The sequence below is a fragment of the Sphaerodactylus townsendi genome, linkage group LG03 (assembly GCF_021028975.2).
Source record: "Sphaerodactylus townsendi isolate TG3544 linkage group LG03, MPM_Stown_v2.3, whole genome shotgun sequence".
Taxonomy (NCBI): Eukaryota; Metazoa; Chordata; class Lepidosauria; order Squamata; family Sphaerodactylidae; genus Sphaerodactylus; species Sphaerodactylus townsendi.
Window position 1 is genome coordinate 100,957,850 of NC_059427.1, and position 27,341 is coordinate 100,985,190.

A 27,341-nucleotide genomic window follows, 5' to 3' on the forward strand; every position below is an offset into this window, starting at 1 on the left:
GCTGGAGCTGGTGGGGCAGCAGCAGCAAAGCACCCTCCATCTTGTCCCAGCACAAGCCCTCCCAATCTCCCACCAACCCTGCCCCCCCAAACCCAAGCCAGGTCCAGTAGGGCAGCAGCAAAACACCCTCCTGCCTGGCCTGGCACAAGTCCTCTCAATCCCTCTCCAACCCTCCCCTATCAAAAAAAAAACTCAGGCCAGGCCCAGCAGGTCAGTGGGAGCCAGGGCTTGCTTGCCCACCACTTTTCCTGCCCACTTGCCTCCCCCAAACTCACGACTTGCTTGCCTGCCACTTTTCCTGCCTGCCTCCTCCCAACTCACCCCTCGCTTATCTACTATTTTTTCCTGCCCGCTACTTGCTGCTTAATTACCTGCTGCTTTTCCTGCCCACCTGGTTAACTGAAGGACGATTTAAATTGCCTTCTATCATAGTTAATATAGGTGTGCAGATAACAAAGTGCCAGGTAACATGGCTTTTAATGTAGTTTGGTTATTACAAAACAAATAAAAGCAACTAACAGATACTAGAGACCATGAATCAGCCTGCCCTAGTGCAAAAAGAGGTGCTTACATATACCCATTTATAAATATTAAATGATTTAACAGTAGAACTAAAATAGCTGAGAAGCTGGACCAAATATGATTTCTTAATAAAAATTCAAGTATCATTTATTTTAAAACACTCTTTTTATAGAGCTGTTTTAGTGGCTAATGCGTTACATAAACTTATCAAAGTTGTTACACAAAACAATGAAGAGATGTTGTGCTACAGCTAATAAGTACGCGTGAGAAAGATTGTACCATTGCATCAAGAATCTGAGTTGGTTGTGCAATTGGTTGCCATTTGAAGCCTACATTGAAGCTTTTGTAGTTTGTATATAAGTTAATTTCAATTTTTAAAAGCATCTCAGAGTACATTTGAATGTGATCAGAAGCACAAAAAGTAAAAACCTAGAGTCATTACCACTGGCAGAAAGAAATATTGGTGTACACATTTGACAGAGGCAGAGTTCTTGCAGGTATTGCCAGTCGGAATTTGGGGGTATAGCTGGCTGCCCTATTGATTTAGCTGACAGGATCCACCAGAGAACTTAGCAGATACATTTGGCAGAGGAAGCAAGGACCTTCAAGTATTGTCATTTGTTATAGATAGCTGCATTCCAATGAGTTGTTCCAGCCACAAAACCCCCGTGATTGACAGAGAGTTTGAATAGAATTCTGAGAGTGGCAGTTCGAACTCAGAAAATTAAGAACTGAAGGTTGACTGTGAGAGGAGTTAACAGACAGTGCCTGGAAACAACACAACTGTGTGAGCTGAAAAAAAGGAACACATTTGGTGCTTTGGATCATGACAGGATCCATAACCAGTTATCTAGGGGAAATAGCTCTATTGTTTAAAGAGTGGTTCCTAAGAGTTTAATGGGAAAGATCTCTTGCTAATCAAGTTTGAGAGAGAAACTGGGAAAGTATGTTAATGTTCCTAAGTTCCACAACTAAATAACTACTGTGAAAAACAAGCTTAAGTTTAAGAAAGTGTAAAAGAAGCCTAAATGTAAGAAGCACGTTAGACACTGCGCAGAGAAAACACACTCAATAGAAAGTAAAGATTTAAAAACACTTGTATGTGAACTACCTTGAAACCTTTGGATTACAATACATTACTTAAGCTTCACCATCTCAAACTACTCAATTCTGTTGTGTTACAATCTACATTTCCTGTTACGAATTACCATCCTGCCTGGTAAGTCCCACAAAATGAGATAAATAAAACTCATTTTAAATGGTATTTCAAAAAGTTTCTTGAGTGCCAAATATTTCCAATCATCTCATTATTCAAAACAACTCTCTCCATCATAACATGCTTTGTGGCTGTGGCTCACAGGTCCAGCAGAGTGTAGAGATAATTTTGCCTGACAAGATCCAGGGACAGTGGGGTTGACATGAAGGCCATGTGTATGGCAAGGGACACATACTGCACATCCAGGCCTCAATCATTGCCATCCGAACCATGGAGGGGTGATAGGCATCACAAGATCGGGGCTATAATACTTTCCAGGGGATCTGCAGCATGGCCTCTTGAAAACCATAAGAGGTGGGTAGAGCAGGGAACTGACCAAGCAGTTTGCTGGTCCATCTTGAGCCAGTAAAGTTCAAATTGTTTGAGTGGTACACAGTACAGCTTAGGTCAGCACCCTGAAGCAACATTTGGAGGGAGAAGGATTAACCCACAAACCAGGCTTGGGGCCTCTGTGTCTTCATGGATTTGGAACAGGAAGTCCAGGAAGGGTACCATTATCACGGGGACAAGAACTTGCACACATTCTTCCAGAACCATAAAGTATTGCCAAGAAACAACCTCAGCAGTGGGACTGGTGCTTCCCTCCAATGGCCCTTATTGCAATTAGATTTGGAATGGGGTTGGGCCCATGAGTGCCACAGATCCCCTTTAATGGATGAAGATAAAATACACTTGATTCTTTTTATTAACCCACCTGAAAGTATTGGCTTTCCTTATTCTGTATCTGCATGCCATTTCAGAATATCAGAGTATCAGAATATCAGAGAACGTAATCAGAAGCACAAAAGGTAACAAGTGGAATTAAATGCAGATCCCACCAGTTGTTCCAATAATAGCAAAAGCTTCACTCAGTGGACAAGTGCAGATGAGACTTCTAAACTTGGATCAAAATTTGGATTTAAAAGAAAAAGCAGATTTCTCCATCACAGACTTGCTCCCATAGTTTGCTTTAACATTTATTAGCGGTATAATAAATGGTGTCACTAACTATAGTTAGGACTAACCAGAATTGCCACAAAAATATGGTTTGAAGTAGGTTTAACAAACCACAGTTTCAGGTAATCCTGGGCACTTGCATTTGAAAGGGAAGAAGGAATGTGAAAACCCACATTAATGTTCTTAACCCCACAAACATTATGTCAGTGATGGCGAACCTTTTCGAGACCGAGTGCCCAAATTGCAACCCAAAACCCAAAATTTATCGCAAGTGCCAACACAGTAATTTAACCTGAATGCTGAGGTTTTACTTTTTAAAAAATGGTTGGCTCTGAGGCGTGCGTTACTCAGGAGTAAGCTTGGTGGTAGTCAGTGGCTTTGCTTTGAAGCAACCGTGCAACTCTTCCAACGGGTGAATCACGACCCTAGGAGGGTTTACTCAGAAGAAAGCCCCATTGCCAGCAACCGAGATTACTCCCAGGTAGAGGATCGTGCTTTAGTTCTTCACATGAAAATCAGTGGGGTTTAACAGTGCTTAAAAGGGTTACCTACACTGCTTTCCCAAAACTAGGTCTTAGGTTTAATGCTAATAATTGAGCCCAGCAGCCCAGGCTAGCCTAGATGTGGGGGGGGGGGGACTCTGTTTGCGCGTGCCCACAGAGAGGGCGCTGAGTGCCACATCTGGCACCCGTGCCATAGGTTCGCCACCACTGTTATATGTGTATTAACTATCAACAATATAATGTAACAAAATTATGTGGCTCCCACTTATTTAATAAAATGAAACTGGTTCAGAATTGATGATGTGTCAGTGTAAATGAACCTAAAAATTGAGAGAGGAAAAAATGCCACTGTCTATACCCACTGTCATACCAAGAATCTCAAGAATTATTTCAATCTGGCAGGGCCCTGTTATATTTAGAATTCAAATGAGAGCCATTAGCATCAATATTTCATTACTTAATCAGCACAGACTTACTACCAAATGGAACTATCTGTATAATCATTGCCATCATCAATACTCACTGCATCTTGACAGCTGAGAACCTCTAGGATGCTGTTGAGTAATTCAACACAATACTTCTTCTCATGGAAATGCAGCTGCGACTCTTCTCTGACATCCAGCAGTCCCTTCAGTTCTTCAGTAATAATAGGAAGCAGAATGTCCCTGCATTCTGAAAGTAATAATCTGCTGGTTAAAAGGTGAGTAAAGTCACAGATATTTTCAGATTGCTGTCCCTTAAACAACACAAGAGAGATCTCTCTTGTTACCATTAATACATGTATCTTCAGCTTAGAGCATACTACCTTCCATCCCTTCCATCTTTCAAATACAAATTTTGAAGAAAGGCTTGCCTTCAACTTGCTAAACTGCGTACAAGTAATTTAGCAGAGTAACTTCTACACACAAACCTTATTGGCTGACTCAATGAATCAATCTGTGCAAAATACATTTATGCTTCATCTGTGGGTCATAAAATGCCTTCCTTCAAAGCTAATTTACTTTGATTCCATTTTTCATTTCCCATTAAATTTGCCTCAGGAGAGACGAAAACATGAACATAACAAATAAAGGCAGCAAGATATGCTATGTTCTACACTAAATCAAAGCCAATAAGCCAAATAATATGAACAAGTAAGCAGAAAACCTATTTGGCAAGGAATTACAATCTATTGAGCTGAACTATAGTCTATCCTAATTTACGTAAAGGAACAAGAAGAGAATCCTCATTTACATTCCACCTTCTTAATGGATATCACACAAACAGCAACAATTTGTATTAGTCATACATTGTACACACACACATTGCTTTTTTATTTCCAGAAAGAGGTGGAGAAACAGAACACGCTCATCCCACTCTTTGTCTATGCCAGAAATCTAAGCTCCTAAAACACAATCATATATAAAAACTCAAAAAATAGACTCATTTGCCCTCCATTGCATTCTACTAATGTCAGTTGAAGGATACAATATGTTATAAATTTCATTATAAGGAAACAATGCCTGTTTGCTGCTTAATACCAACCAAAATATGCTTAGCACAAATTTTGGCATGACCCAACAGGGGTCTTTGTAAAGGATAAATTTCCCAATGTAAAGTGAATTGTGAAGAAAATCTCTCTCACACAAACATAAAATCTCTTTTTCGCTCTCACATGTGTGCACACATACATGCACACAATCTATTAAATATTACTAGTAAAGTGTGACATAGCCCCTACATATATAAATACATAAATACCTATTTAACTGAATATAGGGACTGTATTAGCCCCATGTTGCAAAACATACACACCAGTTTGTTACTAGGTACAGTTCAAAGTGCTTATGCTCATCTTGGTCTTTAAAGCCCTACATGACTTGATGCCAGTATACCTTAAATGCCACATTCTCCTGCATGAACCTAACCACCCAGTCTGGTTATCTCAGGAAGCCATGCATCAGATGCCCCCACCCCCACCCTGAGTTTGATATGTGGCAGCTCTTAAAAGGAGCTTCTTAGTCATGACACCAAACTTTCTTCCCAGGAACATATACATGTCTTCCTCTAGCATTGGCCTTTTCCATGCAAGTTGTTGCCAAATGGTACTTTTTGGTTGGTTGGTTGGTTTTAAATTCTATACATTTCCCCCTCCGATTGGTTCTGGAAACATCTTTCCTTCGTTTTTCCTCTGCAGCTTTCCTAAGGACCTTTACTGTGATGGTTTTGGATCTATCTCCATGCCAGCTTCCCTTGTTTGTGATCATCTTGAAATGGTCTTTATTTCTCTGTCCCACCAAATACTTGGCCCTGTCCATGCCCCTTACCCAATCTCCCCTTCAGCCATTTCTCCTCCCTCTCGGCATGAACCATTAGGGCACAGACACAAGCCAGGTCAATTGTATCAGTTTTGTCAATTTCCTCTTAAATTCGCGAAGACATGTTAAAGTGAAGATAGGAGTGAGTGAAATTGATAAAAGAAGTTGCTTTTCCAGGAGGAAATTGACAAGGGGACTAGTGCAGTAATAATCATGTATTACTGTAGCATGTAATCAGGAACTGCTACAGTGACAATAATGTATTTCTGCAGATCAGTTATCTGAAATTTCTGACCATAAAATCTGGTTCTTTGGTGAGTGCGTGAGGAGAGATGAGCTACATGTTCCTGTTCCTTCAGGAAATGGCACCTGCTACAGGAGTTGTTTGGGCTTCCATTTTTGGGTTGCTGGTTCTCAGTAGTAGAAATGGAGGCTCAGATATTTTTGAATTCCCACTTCAAAACACAACTGCACATTAAGATTAGAATGTCTGTACACAAGAAACAAAAATGGAGGGCTGTTCTTCTACAACACAGATGACATTCCACGTTTCCAGCAGTAGCATGTGGAATAAATGTAACTGATGAGACAAGGGAAAAAAATCCCAAAATGACTAGGGAAAAGGAGGTGTGTAGAATGGTTTCACAGAAAACATTTCCAAGGCACAAGGTATGACCGCTGGAAAAATCTGTGGCAAGATGTGCATGTGGAAAAGATCACTGCCTACAAATGTCTTATAGACATTTTGTACAAAATGGGGGGGGGGGGTTTAACCGGTGATTTACGGATTTTCTGATTAAGAAAAAATTAGATATTAGGAAAAGAGAGACTTTTTTTCTTTTTGTAACTAGAGAGTAATTGTTAAGTTTCTAGTTTTACTTGTATTTATGGTAGAAAAATCAGAAGTTATTTCTTTATATTTTTATTTTCTTTTTTTCTTTTTTCCCTGACTTATCTTTTTTAGTTCTTGTCAATTTTTTATTTTTTCATATGAAAGTGCCAGTGAAAGTCTTCATGCCAAGTCCTGCTTTCTGTGCTCCTACCTGTAGAGGTGAAGCAGTGGTGACCAAAGTTAGGTCTTTGTTATTCTGTGGAATGAAGCCTGGCTAGTACCTATTCTATTAGCATTTGAGTGCCAGGTTCTGTCCAGATATTACACAAATAAAAATAAGATAAAATTTATCTAATGGAACTGGAAAACATTTATATGGCCAGCTTTTATATTCCTAAGATTGTTTTCATGCTGTTAATATTGATAACTGCTGGTTTCATGTGTCCTTTCAGATACTTTTATTTTTATTTTATTTTGACAGCCAGTGTCATGTAGTGCTTAAGAGCAGTGGATTGTATTCTGGAGAAGTAGGCTTGATTCCCCACTCCTCCACATGAGCAGCGAACTCTTAACTGATGAACTGAATTTGTTTCCCTATTCTCACAGGAAGCCTGCTGGGTGACCTTGGGCTAGACACAGTTTCTGTTCAGACCAACCTTACAAGCTATCTGTTGTGGGGAGAGGAAGACAAAGTGTTTGTAAGCTGATTTGAGACTCCTTACAGGAGAAAAAGGCAGGTTATGAATCCGAAATCCTCCTCTTCCCCTTTATTTGGGCATTAATTTTATTAAATTGTTTTTATTGTTATTTATAGTCTATATTTATTTAGTGTTTCATCCTTTCTTATACTTATTTTTCAGAAAATGAACAAGTATGTGGAGAGGTAATATATTAATATTCTGAATAAATCAATAAATCAATAATTTTAAACCCAATCAAAATTGAGGATATTTAATCCAGAGACAGAAGTCACAAACAGAAAAGACAGATCTTCCTACAAACCTGAAAAATGCCCCAGGATTTCAGAAAAACAAGATTTTTTTTAAAAAAATGGAACACTTAAAGCTTTAAGAAATGGATGCCCTCAGTGGCTGTTGCTAAGCAACCACAATAGTTTTGTCAGCAATTTAAGCTTGGTTTCTGTTAGTAAAAGGCAGAGGCAGAGTGCTTTCCGAAGCTATTTTGTCCCTTAAAGGAAGGCTCAATGGGCCAGGCCTGGCAGCAACCACTGGGTGAAAGAGGTTAACTGCTTTGGATCTCCACTGTGAAGCAAGGTGAGTATAAATTAAGTAAACAAACAATAAATATAGAAGATGGTGGCAGATAAAAGTTAGGTTGATTGTTAGATAGGAAGAAGAAAAGGTGAGGATATTGGGGGTTGTCAGGAAAAAATGGTATATGTGGTGGTGTGGGGGAATGAGATGTCCCTTATAAATCCCTGCACATTCTCCACTGTGCATATGTGGACCATAGTTTTCCTGCATGGAGGTTGCTGGTTTAGAAGGAGGGAAATGGAAGACGGGGGTGGGGGAGGCAAGATAAAAGGTAGGTTTGCTGGTAGGTGGAAAGGAGAGATGGGAACATGTGAAGTGGATGTTATGGAGACCTTCAAAGATAGAAAAAAGAAAATAGTTGGGGAGTGGAAAATGAGATTTCCCTACACAATTATTTTAATTTGTAATAAGTTCCTGCTTGTACAAACATATTATGCTTATTATTTACTATATACTTATGACCCGATTTTTTAAATGGTGAATGTGATAGTGAGCCATGGTATATGCCAGGTCTGGGGGGTGGGGCAGAGAAAGGCCTTGCATGAAACCAATGCGGCAGTGCTATGATATTCACTTAACTCCTTGTTCATACTGAGTGGTGGTTGTTCTGAAAATTTTAAGTCCAGCTTTTTCATAACTCCACAGATAACCTCAAATTATATTAATCATTGACGAAGCACAATTTACACTGCAATCCAGATGCAGGAAGTGTAGAGGCAGCCAGGGACAGTGCCATATAGGCCTTCACAGGGGCTTCAGGTAGTGCAGAACAGAGGGAAAGTTTAAATCCCTCCATTTAAATCCATACAGAGGTCATGTTTAAAGTGTTGGTCTTGACCTTCAAAGCCATTCACGCCTTGGACCTGCATACCTATGAGACTGCCTCTCCCCATATCGCCCTGTTAGGCCACTCCGTTCATCAGAGGAGGACCTCCTGGTGATCCCTGGCCCTAAAGCTATCAGGCTGGCCTCTACCTGGTGGAACAGGCTTCCAAGGGAGATCTGGGCCCTGCGGGACCTGTAGAGTTTCCGCAGGGCCTGTAAGACGGACCTGTTCTGCCAGGCATTTAGCCAGCCTGGTTAAATACATCACTGCCATTTCATCTGGCCTCCTGTGGGCATGAAGGGAGGGAGGGGGAAGGGTGAAATGCCATCTGACGCTGTACAGTTCCTGGTTTTATTATTGCTAATTAGTTTTTTATGTTATGTTTTTAAGCTGTTTTTATCACTGTTGTTCACCGCCCTGAGCCCCTAGGGGGAGGGCAGTTTAGAAATCAAATAAATAAGTAAATAAAATTCTCCTGACTGCCCAAATTGCCCCATAGAACAAACTGGCTCAAGCTGTACTGTTGTGCAGTGTAAGTTGCAGGGTGGGAGGCTGGTGTTCCCAGGCTAAAATTAAAGTTGGCTCCACCCCAGGAATGATACCAAGACAGCATTTTGTTTTCCATTTCCCAGAGGTGTAGCTAGGCCAGAGTGTGCCCAGTGCACACTCTGGCTTCCCCCCCCCACGGCCCCCTGCGGCACCCCCCCACTTACTTTTAGGAATGGAACAGGTCAAAGAAGCCTGCCTGCGTTGCCTGGGCCTGGTGGGAGCTACATTTCCCAGGAGCCCCTGGGAAATGTAGTTCCCACCAGGCCCAGGCAACGCAGGCAGACTTCTTCTCTGGGATGTTCCATTCCTGAAAAAAGCAAGTGAAAATGAAGTGTGCTGGTGGGGCGCGGGGGAAGCCTTGCCGAAGGGGAGCAGAGGGGGGCACCACATCGGGGACTTTTTCCTCATGCGGACGTGACCAGAATCGGTGCACCCGGTGCATTGCGCACCCCCCTGTCACCTGGTGGCTTTGCCACTGCCATTTCCTGAATGGAAAACATAAGCACTAATAACAAAATAGATTTGATTTCACTAGATAGTCATAGTTTCAAAGATGTATATAATGATATTAGTGCTCAGCAGTACCTATAAGGAACAATTATTTGTCACAGTTTGTAAGTTACAGTTGTAACTTGGTGTATCCCACTCTACAGACTACTGGGCTGTAGAGCAGAGGCCATGAATCAAGGAAAATAGGCAAAATGCGTTGTTTGAAATTTATGCTCAACTGCAAGCTAATGCAAATACATTAGTCATGTGCATGAGTTTCCTCATGTTTAACTTACCAGGCTTCACTGCCAGTTAAATTATGTATCACTGTTATCTTTCTAGCCATTAATTAACAATAAAGGCTTATTAGTAGTACTATTAGAACATTTGCACAGCTATTTGTATTCATTCCACTTGAACTCTTTTAATAGTTGGACATAGGCCAGCTTTAAGTATTTCTTCCTAAATCTTGAGATAACTTGTCTGGAAATTTATTTCATCTATATTTTTGATTGAAAATGCAATTACCCATACTGTAGGCTGTACATAATTTACTTCCAGTAGTAAATACTTTCAAGAGTGGCCTGTTTTAAAATTTACATTTAATTTTTTTCATATATTTAGGTAAGGAAGCATGTTACTATAAAAATAAGGACCCCAGCTGCAACAAAGGACAATAAGGACCCCAGCCGAATAAATATTGACGCAATAAGGACCCCAGCTGCAATAAAAACAAAGTAAATTAAGTAAGTGGAATGTAATTGTGGAATTAAGTGGAATGTAATTGTGGAATTAAGTGGAATGTAATTGTGGAATTGTGGAAGTAAGTGGTATGTAATAAAGCCAAAGCATTATTTGTAGATTTCACTCCAGCAGACCCCAGAGCTGATGAGACAAAAATTAAAGCAGTGAAGAAAATTCCTGCTAGGAAGAAGAAAAGTACCAAGTTCTATGAGTCCAAGGGAGCACGTTTTTCCTCAGACCACAGCCATCAATCCAACTCATCACTGTGTTTTTTAAACTAAGGAGAATTTCAAAAGCACCAATGCAGCTTTCCTGTAACACAATCCTCAGGATAAAGATGCACTGTCCAATAGACTATTTATTTATTTTATTTATTTTATTCAATTTCTATCTCAATTATCCCTGCAGAGCTCAGGGTGGGTTACAACATAAAATTACAATTAAAAAGTAGTTTAAACCTCAAAATATTTAAAATACTAAATATCAACATTATAATACTATAATACTAACTAATAATAAGGTGGATGTTAAAAACAGATAAGAAACCTTCCCCACTGGTGGGGCAAAGAAATTGCTTCGTTTAATCCAGCTGGCTATGCGGAAAAGACTGGTAGAACAGCCACGTTTGACAGGCCCTGCAGAGCTGAAGTCCACCTTAATATAATTTTCTAACCATGAAAATAGAGCTAAATGGGTAGGAGAAACATTGATTGCTTTATCAGATGAAAAAAAATGGTATTCCTTTATACAACTCCTATTAAGAATTTGCTAGAAGAGAGAAACCAAGGTATGAAGTTGTAGGTTCTCCATAATGTATTACCGTCATCTGAATTTCCCCCTCACCTGTCCCCTCAACTCTCCTAACAGGAGTGATAGATTCTTAAATGCACTGTTTAAAAAGAAAATGAATAATTTGGGTTGAGAGTTACAAATCCATTCTTAGTATAAAGCCAGAAATTTAAGAACCCAGCAAGAAAAAACTCTCTGTTACAGTCTGTGTACATGTGATTTACCAAAGCCAAAACAGTATTATGTAGCTTTAGAAACTTCTAGATTAGCAGTGCCATCCTACACAGAATTATACTGTACTAAAACCAAAGGCTTGAATGGACTTAGAATGGTGCAGCTCTGCTAAGGATTAGTCATTAGTCACTATTAGTCATTCTGATGAAAAAGCAACATTTTATACAATTAATGTTCATACACCATCTATTGTAACTGGTCCTTTTTGAAGATTTCTGTCATTTCCTATTTTAGATACATTGTCATAAAGTATAACTACTTCTACCAGTTCAAACATTTCTTTTAATATGAAGAATGACCTAGATTTTTGTCTATTATGTGGCATAACATTATCATCAAGTTTTAGTTTCCAACTCCAATTCAAGTGGCTTTCATAGCAAACAAATGTTTATCGGCTTCAGCTTTTACCAAAGATCAACTTTGTTGTAGCTTCCCCGAACTTGACTGGGGAGCAGTCAACAACATATTGTATTTTATGTTTTGTGTATGGATGTAAGCTGCCCTGAGCTTGGCTTGCCAAGGGAGGACAAGATATAAATAAAATTTCTCTTCTCTTCTCTTCACATTGTTTTTCACTTTCACAAAAAACTTGCAAAAGAAATCTTTACCCTTAGCTCATATCTTAAAATACCTCCCAATCTATCTTTTTAAAAACTTTCCTCTAGCTGCTGTTTACTTTTTTGTATTTTCATGTAATGTTGAAAATGAGAGCTTAGCTAGGTACAAATGTAGTAAAATTGTGAAAGTATCCAGAGGCCATTAAATTTAAAAAAAATATCAAGTCAAGCTAAAACAAAGCACAGTATGGACAGGCATGACAAGGGTACTTAAATTTAACCCTTCAGTTCTCCTTCTCTTCTGTCCTTTGAACAACTTAGGCCAGCAAACATGGACTTTTCCTACCTCCATTTTTTACTTACAACATCCCAGTGGCTTAAGTACAGGCTGAGAGAAAGTTATTAAACAAAGGTGTTTCATTGCTTACTGGAGATTTGAACTCATCCATCTTAACTGGCAATGTGCAGGCCGTGGAAAAAAATGAAGGAAACAACAAAAGCAGCAGTGGAGGAAGACTCAAGCCAAATCTGCTAGGATACAGACAATGTGACTAAAACAGCCTTGGTCATCCTGGTGGATGACTGGTGCCAGGAAATGGACAGAATCAGTGCAACTCGGTCGATTCTCCTGGACCTCTGTCAAGAGAGAATCCATTTTGTTTGCAAAAGTCCTGGTAAAATTATTTTACCTTTCTCATGAATTAAGAAAATTCAAAACTGCAGGTGTTGTTAATTGGGGGATGAGCGTTCTGTCTCCTCAAGGTCCCTATGCTTGTTAGAAAGATTGAGTCATCCTCATTAATCTGAACCAGTTGATACTAGTTACTTTGGAGAATGTTCAAGCAGGTTTGTTTCATAGGGGAGGAGCAGATTTGATCAGAGTGTCCCCAGATTGGTCAATCAATGATCACTTGTTGTGGCCAGTCTAAATCATAAATTAGTTCAACCAGTGTTAGCAATTTCTCTCTTCGTGTTCATGCTTCTCACCCTCTACTCTGTTTGAAATTCTATTAGAACTTTGCACGTACTGAAAACAACTGGTAGTACCTATCTGTTTGTGAATATTTATTTATGGTATGTACATACCAGTTTTTGTTGTTGTTTTTTGTGTAACTGTATTGCACCTTCATATGTTTCACTGTTGTTTTTAAACCTGTGTTTTACTATCTTTCTTTAATACATTTTAACAATATATTTTGGTATTTGAACTTTCTAGGTCAGAGCTCACAGCTCGGTGTTGCTACCACCCCAAAGGCTGGGTCAGGTCTTTGACAACCTCCCAGTGGCTTCTGATACCATTGATGACGGTATCTTCCTGAACCACCTAACTGGACTGGAACTGAGAGGAACCAATCTGTAGTGGTACTGCCCTACCTGGAGAATAGATTTTAGAATGTGGTGCTGTGGCACTATTGTTCAGCCCCTTGGTCTTTGGCCGATGAGGTCCCATAAGGTTGCATGTTGCCCCCATGCTCTTTAACATCTATACGAAATCACTGGAGATTTGGGCTGAGCTGTCACCAATATGTGGATGACACTCCACATGTTGTAGTGATTAAGAGTGGTGGATTCTAATCTGAAGAACCGGTTTGATTCCCCACTCCTCCACATGAGAAGTACACTCTAATCTGGTGAACTATTTGTTTCCAAATGCTTACACATAAAGCCTGCTGGGTGACCTTGGACTAGTCATAGTTCTCTCAGAGCTCTCTCAGCCCCACCTAACTCACAAGGTGTCTGTTGGGGAAAAGGGAAAATTGTAAGCTGCTTTGAGAGTCCTTAAAGATAGAGAAAAGGTGGGACATAAAAACCAGGGTGATAACTGCAACATACCTGAAGGACCACCTGATCACTTATGAACACACCTGGCCATTCTCATGATCTTTGGAGGCCCTATTTCAGGGCCCCTCCTTCTAAGATTAGGTGGGTGGCAACCCAGGACAGGGTTGTTTTAATTATTTATATGGGGGGGTTAGTTTTAATACTTTTATAATGTAATTGCATTGTATATGGTTTAAATTGTTAGCTGCCTTGTAAGGGCAGAAAGGCAGGATTTAAATTTATAACTAACTAAGGCCCTTTCCCCACTTACCTTTGCCCGAGAGTTGTTGCACGCAATTCCCAGCATGTGCAATTCCTGGCGCGCGCCCCAGCTTCCCCACAACCCCACGCAGCGCGGGGTCATCAAAAGGCGCCATTTGGAAAGGCGCCAGGAATTACGCGCGCTGAGGGGGCGCAAGAGAGGCAGTGTCGGGGCAGCTACATTCTCGCCGCCCCTGAAGTGGGGAGTGCAGCTGAACCCTGCGCTACTTTAGGAGAGTAGCACGGGGCTTAAGGTAAGTGGGGAAAGAGCCTAAAATAAAACTGCTAGTTTGACACTTGTTTTGTCCCACAAGCTGCTTTGACAGTAGAGATGACACTGACTTGGTCAAGAAGAGCTAGACAGAAGCAAGTTTAGGATGTTAAAGGAATGGTCATAGGAATGTACTTTAAATTACTGTAGAGATGTGACATGACTTAGTGTAGGCTAAACTGCTATAGCATCTATTCTGGTCATGGAACTATAATATCAGCTGAAATGTATTCAGTTAATCTGTAACCTCTACTTTCGCTGTGGAGGTTTGGCTTTGGCTTGCATTCCATTTGTCAGGTGGTTTATAATTGAACTACTGAATGCTGAGTACTGAAATAAATTTTGTACATATATGGAGAGCACAGTTTTGTATTTTAGCCCCTACCCACAATGAGCTATTGATTTAAATGTAGCAACATCAGAATAAAAGTTCAACACTAAGTTTTAACCTTCAGCTTTCCAGAGAACTTGGGAATTTCACTTCCCAATCATGCAAAGGTTTAATAGTACAAGAGATATTCATGCAGCTTCCAGTCTTCACAGGTGAATTAAAACATTTGGCCTCATGTGCTTCATGATGCAGAATGAGATGCCCCATGTAGGACAGTCCAATTATGTGGAGGCAATCCATACCTCAGATACTGCCTTCTAATGACTTCAAAACATGGCATGAAGTACACTTTCAAAACATATTTAAAATGTTTCATTTCCAACAATGACCTACAAGATCAGGTCTTAGAGGGAAGTTGATTCTACAGAGCCAAAACTCAAAAGGCTCCTCATTCAAATTAATCTCATCCCCTTACTGGAATGAGCTTAACTTCAAAATAGTAAGCAAGCAAACAAAAAATATTCTTGTTCCTATTTTCAGGAACTTCTATGCACACCCATATTTATGTATCAAATATCATTAATGAGTGCAGCAGAGGCCAAGAGTGGCTAAATGTGAGTCATGATATTTGTCTCCAGATGGACAATATTAATCTTGCTTTTCAATGACTCAGCTTTTCTCCTTTAACTAATATCACATAACAGCCAGATTAATTGGTAGCTAAATCCTATGCTGTGCTGGCTAAATCCTATGCAGTGCTGACACAACTCTTAGATCAGAAGAACATTTGCCACCTTAGTGGAAGATTGCTAACTACTGTTAAGAACAGATTTCTTCTGTGTGCAAAGCAATTTCACAAGATTCTCTTTGTGTACAAGTAATGCTAAGAAACACAAATACAACTGAACTATATATTTAGGACCAATTTTTGAACAGAAAACAAAAGGGAAACATGTTTACTTCTCTCCTGTGTTTTAACATACCGGTATGTAAAATGTAACTTCCTCAAAAATACACAAATGTATCTGTTTGTTTATATTTTCAGCCTGCCCTACATCTGAAGGTCTGAGAGCAGGTTAAAACACAAAATAAAAATCATAAAATATCAATAAACCTAAAAATAATTACAATATATAACACTATAACAGTAAAACATTTAAAATCCATAAAACCTATTTAATCCTAACAAAATTCACAAAACTTATTACAATTAATAAACACCTGTTTAAAAATTCATAAAACCTATTTAAAAATCCAGATTACTAAAAGGGGAAAACAATCTCCTCTGCCAAAGGTCAGGGAAAATAAGTGCACCTTTACTAGTTTTCTAAATGCATATAAAGACGATGCTTGATGCACCTCAAGGGGAGATAATTACACAGTCTCGGGACCATTACTGAAAAAGCCCTATCTCTGGTCTCCCCCTTTTTTTCTACTGAAGGTGGTGTTACCACTTGAAGACCTTTATCTGCTGATCTTAGGGCACAGGCAGTTTGATATGGAAGAAGGTGTTCCTTTAGATATCTGGGGCCCAAGCTATTTAGGGCTTTATAAGTCAAAGATAACACCTTGAATTGGGCTCAGTAGCTAACTGGCTGCCAGTGCAGTTCTTCTAAGACCGGCATGATGTGCATCCAGCCAGCAGTACCTGTTAGCTGTCTTGCTACCATGTTCTGCATTAGTTGCAGCTTCCAAACCATCTTCAAGAGCAGTCCCATATAAAGTACATTACAATAGTCTAATTCGAAGGTTACTAGAGCATGGATTAATGTAGCGAGATTTTCTCTGTCCAAAAGAGGCTGTAGCTAGTGAACCAGACACAGCTGGGAACAGGTAATCCTGGCCACTGCTTCCACTTGACTTTCAAGTGTCACAGCAAAGTTCGGGAGCACCTCCAGATTTCACACCTGTCCCTTCCAGGGGAATACACCCTGACAAATACAAGATTACATGGAGCTGAGACCCAGTGACACACACCACTTCCATCTTTTCTGGATTCAGCCTCAATTTATTGGTCCTTATCCAGCCCATTACTGCCTCTAAGCACCTATCAAGAACATTGACTTCCTCTCCTGATGGCATGGAGAGATAGAGCTGAGTGTCATCAGCATACTGATGACACCTTACTCCAAATCTCCTGATAAATCCCACCCCTGCAGTGACTTCATATAGATGTTAAAAAGCATAGGAGATAATCAAACTCTGAGGGACCCAACAAGAGAGTACCTACAATGTCACACAAGTGTCTCCCATGACTACTCTCTGGTTCCAGCCTTCAAGGTAGAACTGGAGCCATTGCAAAGCAGTGCCCTCAACTCCCAAGCTCCATAGCCTTCACAGGAGGATATCATGGTCAATAGTATCATACTGCTGTGATCCAAGAGGACCAGTAGAGTTGCATTGCCCCTACCTCTCTCCCAGAAAAGGTCGTCATTCAGGGTGACCAAGGCTTTTTCAGTTTCATGACCAAACTGAAATGGGCTACATAATCAGTTTCTTCCAAGCATGCCTGAAGTTGCACAATAACAGCCCTCTCTAATATCTTGGCTAAAAAAGGTATGTTAGCCACCAGGTGATAGTTAAGATCTTCAGGGTCTAAATATCTCTTACGAAGGGAGTGCACCACTCCCCCTCATGCGGTTCCAGTGGAAACACCACCTTTCTCAAGGAGGTATACACTACTTTCTGTATTTAATCAGTCATACCCAGGTGGCCAGTTTTTATAAGCCAGGAAGGGCAAGGATCTAAAAGACATATTGTTGGCCAGAAATCAACAAAGCAACTTGTCTACATTATCAGGATATACAGTTTTATTAGCCATTCCAAAGATGACTTGAAGGCAGTTGTTGATATTAATCATGCCTTTTGAGGGCTTTCCTTATTAACTGAAACTGATCCAAAATAATTGGATCAGACAGCTCTCTGGATAACTCCTCTTTAATCTTTAATACCATACATGTAGTCAGATGTAACACCAAAGAAATGACTTCACATAATACATAACAAAGTTGCATCTATGTGTAACAGTTGTTCATCAAGTGTTTTCTGTGCAAGCTTCCAGAATCATCAGAGCACTTGAAGTGCTCCCCACTCCCGTCCAGAGCTGAGACTGGGCTGGTTTCCTGCCCAAACAATCACACAACGGAGTCAGGAAGAACACTCCCTCCCTCAGTTCTCCCTTTGCCACTATGGTAGAATACTTATGAGACAAAATGGCAGCCCACAGCAGGAAAAGGAGAGAAGAATGAATGCCTGCACAGAGTCACTCAAGGAAAAACAATTTCAGGTAAGTGAACTTTGTTTTCATAATTGTGTCTTTGAGTAACAAGCTCACTTACCGCTGAGGCTGGTGTGGGCTTGTCAGTGAAACTAAGACTGTAAAACTGCTCACCTAATAGCTGCATCTCTCCTAGAATACTGGAGGAATGTGGACAGGGCAGCTCACCACTCTACAGAAGTCCTAGAGATCAATCCTGGTGAGGAAACCAGCTGAAAAGACCTAAGCCCTGGTGGAATGAGCTTTAACCTGAAGTTGGCAGTCCACTTTAGCATCTTTATATGCTAATTTAGTTGCAGGAACAGCCCATCTAGAAATGGTATGTGAAGAAATATTTACCTTTTGGGGGGCTCTTAAAGGAATAAATTTTTGCCTTGTCTAAATGAACTTGTATGACTTTATTAAAAAAAGCGTGCCCTTCTGACATTGAATGTGTGTAGCGATTGCTAAGCTGACTGAGGATTTGGGGGTAAAAACAGGCAATATATGGAACATATGGACACATGGAACTGAGATAAAATTCCAAGCTAGGGTGTAAGATAACCTTGTGGTGAAAGGGGAATCAACTTGTAGTGCTGATAACTCTTCTAGTCTCCTGGCCAAGGAGATAGCGACCAGCAGGTAACTTTACAAGACAAAAAAAGTCAGTTATTGCTAGTGGCGCAAAGGATTTATGCATAATTTATGACAAAACTGAACATAAACTCCAAACAGGAAGAGGGGGTTTAAACACAAGATTTAGGTTATTCAAACATCTTAAAAATCTCTTAGTGTCAGGAGCTAAGAACTTACTGCTAAAGTCCACAGGGACATGGAATGCAGAGATGGCAGCCATGTGCACTTTAACAAACGTAGTAACTAGACTATTCTCTTTTAACCATAACAAATAATGAAAGACATCAGGAACACATGTCAGGATGTAGATCCTCAGAGCCCAGTGAATGAACCCCATCCACTTGGCAGCATAAGAACCAGAGGTGGAGTGAGGGGAAACTGCGTCTGGAGTGTGCGCACATCCTGCGCCCCTGCCACAGCGCTGCCAACCCTGGAACGCCCCATCCATGATCAGGCCATGTCTCCACTGCTGCTGTGCCTGGGGTGTTGCACCCCTGACCTTGTTGGTGCCACTGATAAGAACTAATGTACAGAAGGTTTGCATGGTGTTAATAAAACCTATGCCATCGTATCAAGGCCTGGAACTAAGGTTGGATTAACCAAGACGTCAGGTGCAGGGAAGGAACATAGTGATGGAGCGAGGACCCTATCATGAAAAGGTTGTCTGCCATTGGAAGGAGCTTGAAATTCCCCTGAGATAGTCTCAACAGAGTTGGAAACCAAAACCTCTTTGACCAATGGAGACAATGAGCATCCCTGTTGACTGATCTAGGCCATTTTTGCCACTGTCTTGTTGATCAGAGGGAAAGGACAAGAGCATAGTAAAGGCAACACAACCAGCACAGTTGGAAGGTATCCCCCAATGAGTTTTGGTCTGTCCCTGCCCTGGAACAGAGCAGTTTCCCCTCACTCCACCTCTGGTTTGGCCCTGCATTGGCCCTGGTGGTAAACAGGTCAACACAAAAGAATCCCCATTCCCTGAAAATGGGAAGTAAATGATATGGGTTGAGGGACCACTTGTGATTGGAAAAAATCTGTCTGCTCAAAAAATCCACAGTGCTGTTGTCTTCTTTTGCCACACAGAAGGCACACAGAGCACAATGGTGATTTGAGGGTTACTGAGTACAAAGTAAATTCCTTGCACCTGTGTATATTCTAGGTCTGCAAGGGACTTACACCAGGGCCCAAGTGCATGATACATGTGATACTGGTAAGGTCCAGGGGACTCACTTTCCAAAGCACTCAATTACTCAATGCAACTCTGGAGCAATACAATTATTTTATGTCTCAAATACTTCCCATTATTATTTTATTTGCTAGCACACTAGACATTCTCAGATATTACTTCATCTTCATAGTTTTTCTGTGGCTTTAAAATATGCTTTTTGAGTAGTATTGTTACTGCTTCATTACATTCTGGATTTCCTCATCAAGTTTGACCCTATAAATAATCTTCTTAGTAGCATATTAATGCATTCTGTAATTCTAGAATGCATGCATTAAAATAGTCACACTTTTATGCTAAAATTGGCAATATCAAATACCTTTATATAGCTGAACAACTTATGCTTTAAGAAAAAGAAGAGATGATGGTCATGAAATATTTGGCAGATGAGAAAGGCTGCAGTTTTCTGTTTGAAGGTTCATTTGGCAAATCTCTCAAGAAGTTGTACAGTCATTTGGAATGCACTGTCCATTAAATTAAAGGATTCCCTGCACATTTTGGGTATAACTTGTTTTCCTTAATAGGGATGCCTGATTTCAAAAGAGTAAATGGATTTACATTTTTAATATGCTAATACCTAAGGGTAAAAACATCACTATTCCAGTGGAAAAAATCCAACTTTTTATCATCTTCATAACAGTCTTCACTGTAGACATCCCCCATCTGTGCTGATGACAGTTGACAAGAGCAGAAAAAACTCACATTTAAAGAAAATGAAACAGTTTATTTTATCTGTTTGTATAATACTTTTGTTAAGTTGTTAAAATTCTCCTAAGTAGTACGATTATGAAGAAGAAATAATATCATTTTAAGCTGTTTATTTTGATGGGTCTGAATTTGTTGAAGAAAAAAAAGTTTCCCAATGTGAATGGAGATTGTTCATTTATTTACTCTCATTAAAATTTGTAAAATTTCCTGAGCCCACTGTGGAAGCCTCGGGGCACAATTAAAAATGGATTGCTTCTCTTACTAGTGGTGAAGAAAGGGACCAGACTGTTTTGCTAATAACTTTTCATATGTATTCTCACTTGGAATAACATTTCTCGGTTGTTAACAGACAAGGGAAGTTTTTCCTTCAAGATGCTTCTTCTGCTAAATCTCACACTGCCTACCAAATTATTTGGAATGTTTTACAGAAATGTGGCCTTGCCTTATTGTTTATATTACTAGAGCAATCAGAACATGTTTTGTGCCAGGCATACGGGGCGGGGGGGTAAGCTTGTCTGGACTTGCCCTCTCCCACATCTGCCATGCAAATATCTCACCCCTTTCCTGAAGGGATTAAAAGAGCACAATGACCCTACCCTGGAGAGCATTTTTCATCTCCAGCCCTGGACTATACACTCCTGCAGAGACAAAGGACTTGTTAATGTTTTTGCCCTGAGTGTTCCTGCCCAGTGTTGCCTTAAACCAATGCTTCTTTCTCTTACTAATACAACTGCCGCATTTGCATTGTCATTGTTCTATAGTTGTAATTTCATCAGCTACCTTCCTCTTTTTAGGCACTCCCAAGCTTGGCCATCAAGCTAATGACTCAACCCATTAGATTAATGACCCAACCATTAAGGTTGATGTCTGTCTCTTGTCTTTCCCCAGAAAGGCAGGACTTCTCTTTGTCCTGGGAGATGAACAGCCACTCTGTATAACCCAGAGTGTTCCCTTTTCCCTATAAGAAGCCCCCCCCCCAGGGGCCCTTGTTCAATACATCTGGACATCTCTCTGTATGTGATATTGTTTCATAACACATGGTTCTTCTACCAGAATAAAGCATGGGACACTCAGCTCTGTTCATCAGACCATTCTGCTCCAAGATCAGGTGACTATAATCCTTACTTCTCCTTCTCCTCATCTATTCCAGATCTATTTCCTCAAAACTGCTTATATCCTAGGACTGTGTATATATTTTGCTGTTTTAATTATTGTGTGCTTGTGTACTCCCATTATCTCTTAATAAAACTGTTAAACTTTATTCAGTCTCCTGTGGAATTTCTTGCAAAAGCTGACTTCTGTAAAACATAGGCAACCATGATCTCGAGCTTGCCTGGCCTTTTGCTAAGCCAAGAGTCTGCTCTCGCTAATTCCGCACTCTAAAAGGGAAAGACTACCACCATTTCGGGTAACAGCAAGGTCTTCTACACGAACCTGAAAAGCAGTACAAGAAATTTTCTTCTCCTCAAGGTTCTTTCTAACTACTCAAATAAGAGAATGAAAGTTTATATTTAGGATAGCTTCTAGATTTTGATTTGAGTGGACATTCTTGCTTGGCAATGAGTTCAATACATTTATTTATTGAACAATGATAAATATGTATGCATACACACACACACGCAGATTTTAATAATGACCACAAACCAGGTTTTGAACTTCTGAGCCACTGCGCACACACACACCCCCACACACATCTGTGAGTCCAAAATGGATTGCTCTTAAAACAAATGTAACCAACAATCCAATCTAAGGCAGAGGTACATCCTTCTAAGTCTACTGAATTCAATCCAGGGCTGCCGAGTCCCCAGTCAGGCTGGGAGAATCCTTTGTCCTTTGCCCTAAGTTTTCATTGCCCGCTACCCCTCTAAGCAGTAGTGGGAGAAAATTATTTAAAAACTCAGTGGCATCATTAGTGCAAAGATGACATTTCAGGAAAATCCAGACACAAACAGCAGAAGCTCGAGGAATCACTAGAAACTCTATGGCAAAACTATAGATTCCTAGAGTTACCACTAGCACTTCTGGGTTTTACCCAGAAAAGACAACATCATGCTTTTGACAATACCTCCATTCTTAACCTTCCCACCAGTTGCCAAGCTCAGCAGGACTCAGCCTGTCAACCTTATTCAATAGACTCAGAAGGATGTTTAGAACTGCACTGTAATTGACCCAAGGTTATTTCAAATCCTAAGCATCCACACAAGTCCTTAAATGGTTAGGCTAACCTCTTCTAAAATGTGCAGTGGTCCAAAGTTGGTATAATCTTACCTTGTTTTTTAAAGAGGTTGCTGCATACTATTTCATTCATGGATTGCACTTTTTGCTTCTGTAGCTTTTCTGGTGGAATACAAGTATAAAATTCATACAGGAGTTGGCTGCAAATAAATAGAAGGATGAAATATGGATCAGATTGTACCCATGAGGTACATTTTTTTTAAAAAAAGCTCTTAAGATTCACCCTGATCTTTGGAAAGTTATCAGTGTGTAAGACCACAGTATATATTTGCAGGTCCTTTTTATCATGCATCTTTCCACAAATTTCTAAGAACAGGTGATACAAGATGACCAATTCAAATCAGTAACAATATCCCTTCCTCATAATACATTAATCAGAACATTTTATTCACGTTCAGTTGGATTCAGACTAAATTCTTCATTCACACAAAACATGTCAGCAGAACAAAATGTTGCTGCTTCCTTGTCTCCCACTGCAGCCCACTGAACTCCCCAAATAGCAGTGCCCAGGGGACAAGGAAATCTCAGAAATGGCATGAGAAGCAAATCAGGTATCTGTAGCAGAAAGGGGGAAATGGTGGAAATGATCCCAATCCTTCTGTTAACAGAAAATTTAGCCTGGATCTGACCTATTATCATGTTTTTTTATTCTGAGTATTTAAAAAACTCAATGTTCAGGGTTGCATTCTATTGCGATTGAAGGTGGTGAAGAACTCACGCCAGCCCCCTTCTTCTGCACAGCATTAATATTTATATGGCTTTTGTTGTTGTGGTCCCCCTTCCCTCAGAAATGTCTTTTCAATAGTTAAAAGAGGCAATTGAGGAAGACAAATGTGAGGTCAGATCTGCCTTCGCTAGAAGAAAAGCTTAATGATACAACTTTCTACATACAGACTGTGAGAAACCCATTGGTTAGGTTCACCATGTTTTCTATTAAAGTTTCTTACACAAACTTTATCACCTGATTTAAACCTGGTATCTGTTACAACTGCATTAATAATGGTTTGCAATGCACCCTAGGTATGCAAAATATTACAGCTAGCATGGAGGCATCTAATCATCTACATATTGTTGAATTATTAGTATTAGCTCACCTAAGTAACCTGACATCAAATACTGTTTCTACATCATGGAGAACAGATGGAATATATTTCAAGGCAGCCACCTGTATGGGGAAAAAGCACGATCATTATTTATTTCATAAATGACTGCAGGATAAATCTTATGGAACTTGCTGCTTAATCATACACATATTTGTTCAGAATCAGGACTACATAGTTAAATGGAAAATTCAACAATGATCTACTACTGTGAAGTCAAAACATAGCAGGTACTACAGGCATCACCACAGAATAAACTCGAAACAAACCAGCTGAATTGGCTTCCACTCAGTTATGATTTAAATAGACAAAGTCATATGACATGCAAATCATCTAAACACATTATCCATGACAAAGATGTTGCATATTTATGAGACGAGCATTTAATATATGTATCTGCCATTCGCAAGATAGCATTAATATTAAGCTGATTCTATCACCACAAATTTATGAATATGAAAGATACAAGATACCAATTACAGCTAGTTCATTCAGATTTGTTAGAACAACCAAGGTAACAGGCAATGAGCCTTTTTTTCTGATTTGAGAACAAAGACTAAATACCTGGCACAAAAGAAATGACAAAGCCATAATCAATTTTTATTCAGTTTGTATTCACTGAAAAAGTGATTATGGAAAGGCAGTACAAGCGGAATGCTGCATATGACTTCTATAGTACACTATAAGATTATATAATATGTCACAGGAAGTGACACAGAGCTATGTTTTTCAAGCAAACAGAACTGGGTATTGATAATATTGCTTTAGTACAAAAGGTGATGTTACCATGTGCTTATAATTCCTAGTACAGATCCACCATGAATAATTAACGCTAGTGGACAAATCACAAGCTTTACTTTGCTTTCCTCCACCTGTTTTTAGGTCTTTTAAAGCTACTGTGCCAACCTTTCTAATCCATACAGCTAACAGATTTACAAAAAAAGCTACCTGGGTATTATTGCTTTACATGTGCCATGCATTAGGGCAATGGTTCTCAACCTTCCTAATGCCGCGACCCTTTAATACAGTTCCTCATGTTGTCGTGACCCCCAACCCTAACATTTATCCATTTTACAGATGGAGAACACTGATGCAGAGAGTCTTAGGCAACCCCTGTGAAAGGGTCGTTCAACCCCCAAAGGGGTCGCGACCCACAGGTTGAGAACCACTGCATTGGAGCACCTAACGTACCCTAAGGATTACATTTTATAAATGTCATTGGGAGGGGATATTTTTACATCACTAACATTTTCCATACTTTTCTCAAGTGAAGGAACACATCTTCCCCACTGACCACCAGCTCCACCACTATGTTAAGCTCATATCAGCAGTATGAGATCAGACCGTATTTGATTACGTTACTAGAAGTCCTACATTGATTTTTATTTTTTTATTTTTATGTATTTTATCTCATGCATTTTGTCAATATTGTAAGCCAACCTGAGCTCCATAAGAAATAAATGCTTTAAATAAATAAATAATCTGAGAATTGGTGACTGGACTAGGTCATCCAGTGAGCTTCATGACTGCAACAAGCCAGTTCAATTCTGGCACTCTCGCTATTTCACCACAATGCTGATTGTTAACTGTGAATGGTGAAATTATGTTAATCTATTCTAATCACATTATTCTCTTACAGTGTTACTGAAGAACTACAGTTTACCAGGCAGCACAGGGAGCATAGAAAACTGAAAAACTCCTCAGCTGACCTGAAAACCTCTACCACTGTCCATTGGGCAATGGCATACTAAACGTGGCCTACATCCCCAGGGAGAGTAAAAGGAGAAAGCCCTGTGGAAGCCAACTAACATTGGTTCCACCATCCCTAGGAATTCCCCAGACTGCCCCCAACTGTGCAGGCTCCCACAGTGGACATGCATTGAGGTGTACAGCAGCTTCTGGGTTTGGGCTGCATCCTGCTGCCAGCATATTAGCTCCTGCACCAATGCATTTGCACTGGCAAAGAAGGTAGTGTAAGCATTTGAATCACCAAGTAAGCTTAGCCAGAATTATTTGAAATCCTAATCTATTTCTAGAATGAGAAAATGCCTTGTATGCTAAACACGGCTCCATAACCTTCCTGCTCACAGGACCCTTTTGGCTATTGGTATACAAGGAGTTGAAGGTAACGAAACAAGATGTCTCGGCTTGAGCTGCCAGGCAAAGATATCAGGTTACAGCAGGGAGCTGAGTCCAATCTGTGAATCAGGTTTCAGGTCAGAAGTTCGGTCCCAGGATCAGAGTGCACAGAATCCAAAAGTCAGAGGAAGTGCAGCAGTCACGAGCTTTGTTCCCTCCAGGCCGGGATATTCTGTTAACCTGCTAGATACAGGCTTTTCCAGCATGAGAGGCTTCATCCTGTGAAGACACTGCTCCCCCTCCTGAAGGTGCCTTCTGTGAGCTAGCAGGCATGTGCTTCTTCATTTAACATGCAACGACTCCCTCTGTCACTGCAGTAGGAGCAGAGCAGGGTGCATGGCCTGCTTCTGTAAGCGCTTCTGGCTCTGAGTTTTGACATGGCTGTTGTTCACTCTGTAAAGCCTGCAGGGACCTGGCTGCTCCAAGCCCTGTCCTTATTGGTTCCCAACCTGGTCTGGGCTTGCTGGGCTCTGCTTATCCCCTGAAGATTCATTGCTCTCCAGTGGATGGCCGATGACACAAGACAGTTGATGTTTAAAATACAGATGGATGCATACCCAAATGAAAATGGGTAATATTATCATGCATATTAACTGGCACTGATAATGATGAAGAAGTTTACCATACTGGCAGATAGCTGGCCGTTGAGCTGTTTCACAGCTTGCAATCCCCAGTGAAGTTCCTTTGGGAGCAATCACCTGCCCCTGGCTTCTCTCCTCACTATTTCAGGGAATTTTAGGAGCTCACTGTGATAAATTTACAAGGCACATAAAATGGCTCAAATTCCTGCTGATTTAGAATCCACAATTATGATAACTCTCCATAAGCTTATAGTCACATCTCTAGTCACATTTTGCTGGATCATTTGAAAATGCTACTGTCACAGCATCATCCCATGATAAAAGACCCATCTGTTTCCATGCACAATTCAAAAGGTCTGGTTTTTACCTTAAAGGCTCTAAATGGCTTGGCTCCAAGGTACCTGAAGGACCAACTCCTGCCACACTGTCCAGTATGCCAGTTAAGATCTGCCTCTAAATCCCTGCTCTCTATGCCCCCACCTTCAGGTGGTGACTACACAAGATGGCACCTTGCATTTGGAATATCTTCTCCCTTATGGCTTGCCTAATACTTTAGTTTCTTCTAGGTGCCAGGCTAAAGCATAACTTTTTGGCCTTTTCTGCATGCTTCAATTACACCAGATTTTACACATCAATTTCAGATGTTTGGAATCATATTCCGTGTTTTTTGTCAGCATGCCTCCTTTTGCAATGTTGTTTCCTGTGTTCCTCTATTTACATAAACCTTTTCCACACTGAAAGCAATTTGTTCAGGTGGCAGGTGTCACATCAGTCATGATGATCACACCAGATACTCCCCCCTGATAACTTAATCGAATCAGTAGCTCATGCACTATTTAATCATAGATTCTATGTTCAGGCATACCTGGATTTAGTCATGCGGCCGATTTATCATCTATATATATATAAAAAGCAAACAGTGACTTTGTTAGTCACTCCCTAACGCCAA

General features: G+C 40.3%; 1 protein-coding gene across 1 annotated transcript in view; it reads right to left on the minus strand.

The window, feature by feature from the left end:
* DOCK2 (dedicator of cytokinesis 2) overlaps positions 1-27,341 on the minus strand; it is a 341,484-nt gene that overhangs the window by 267,522 nt on the left and 46,621 nt on the right. The window contains exons 10-12 of the mRNA XM_048488170.1: positions 23,667-23,737; positions 22,606-22,712; positions 3,761-3,909 (exon numbers count right to left, since the gene is read on the minus strand). Coding sequence (XP_048344127.1) covers positions 3,761-3,909; positions 22,606-22,712; positions 23,667-23,737 — 327 coding nt within the window. The remainder of the gene's footprint in view (positions 1-3,760; positions 3,910-22,605; positions 22,713-23,666; positions 23,738-27,341) is intronic.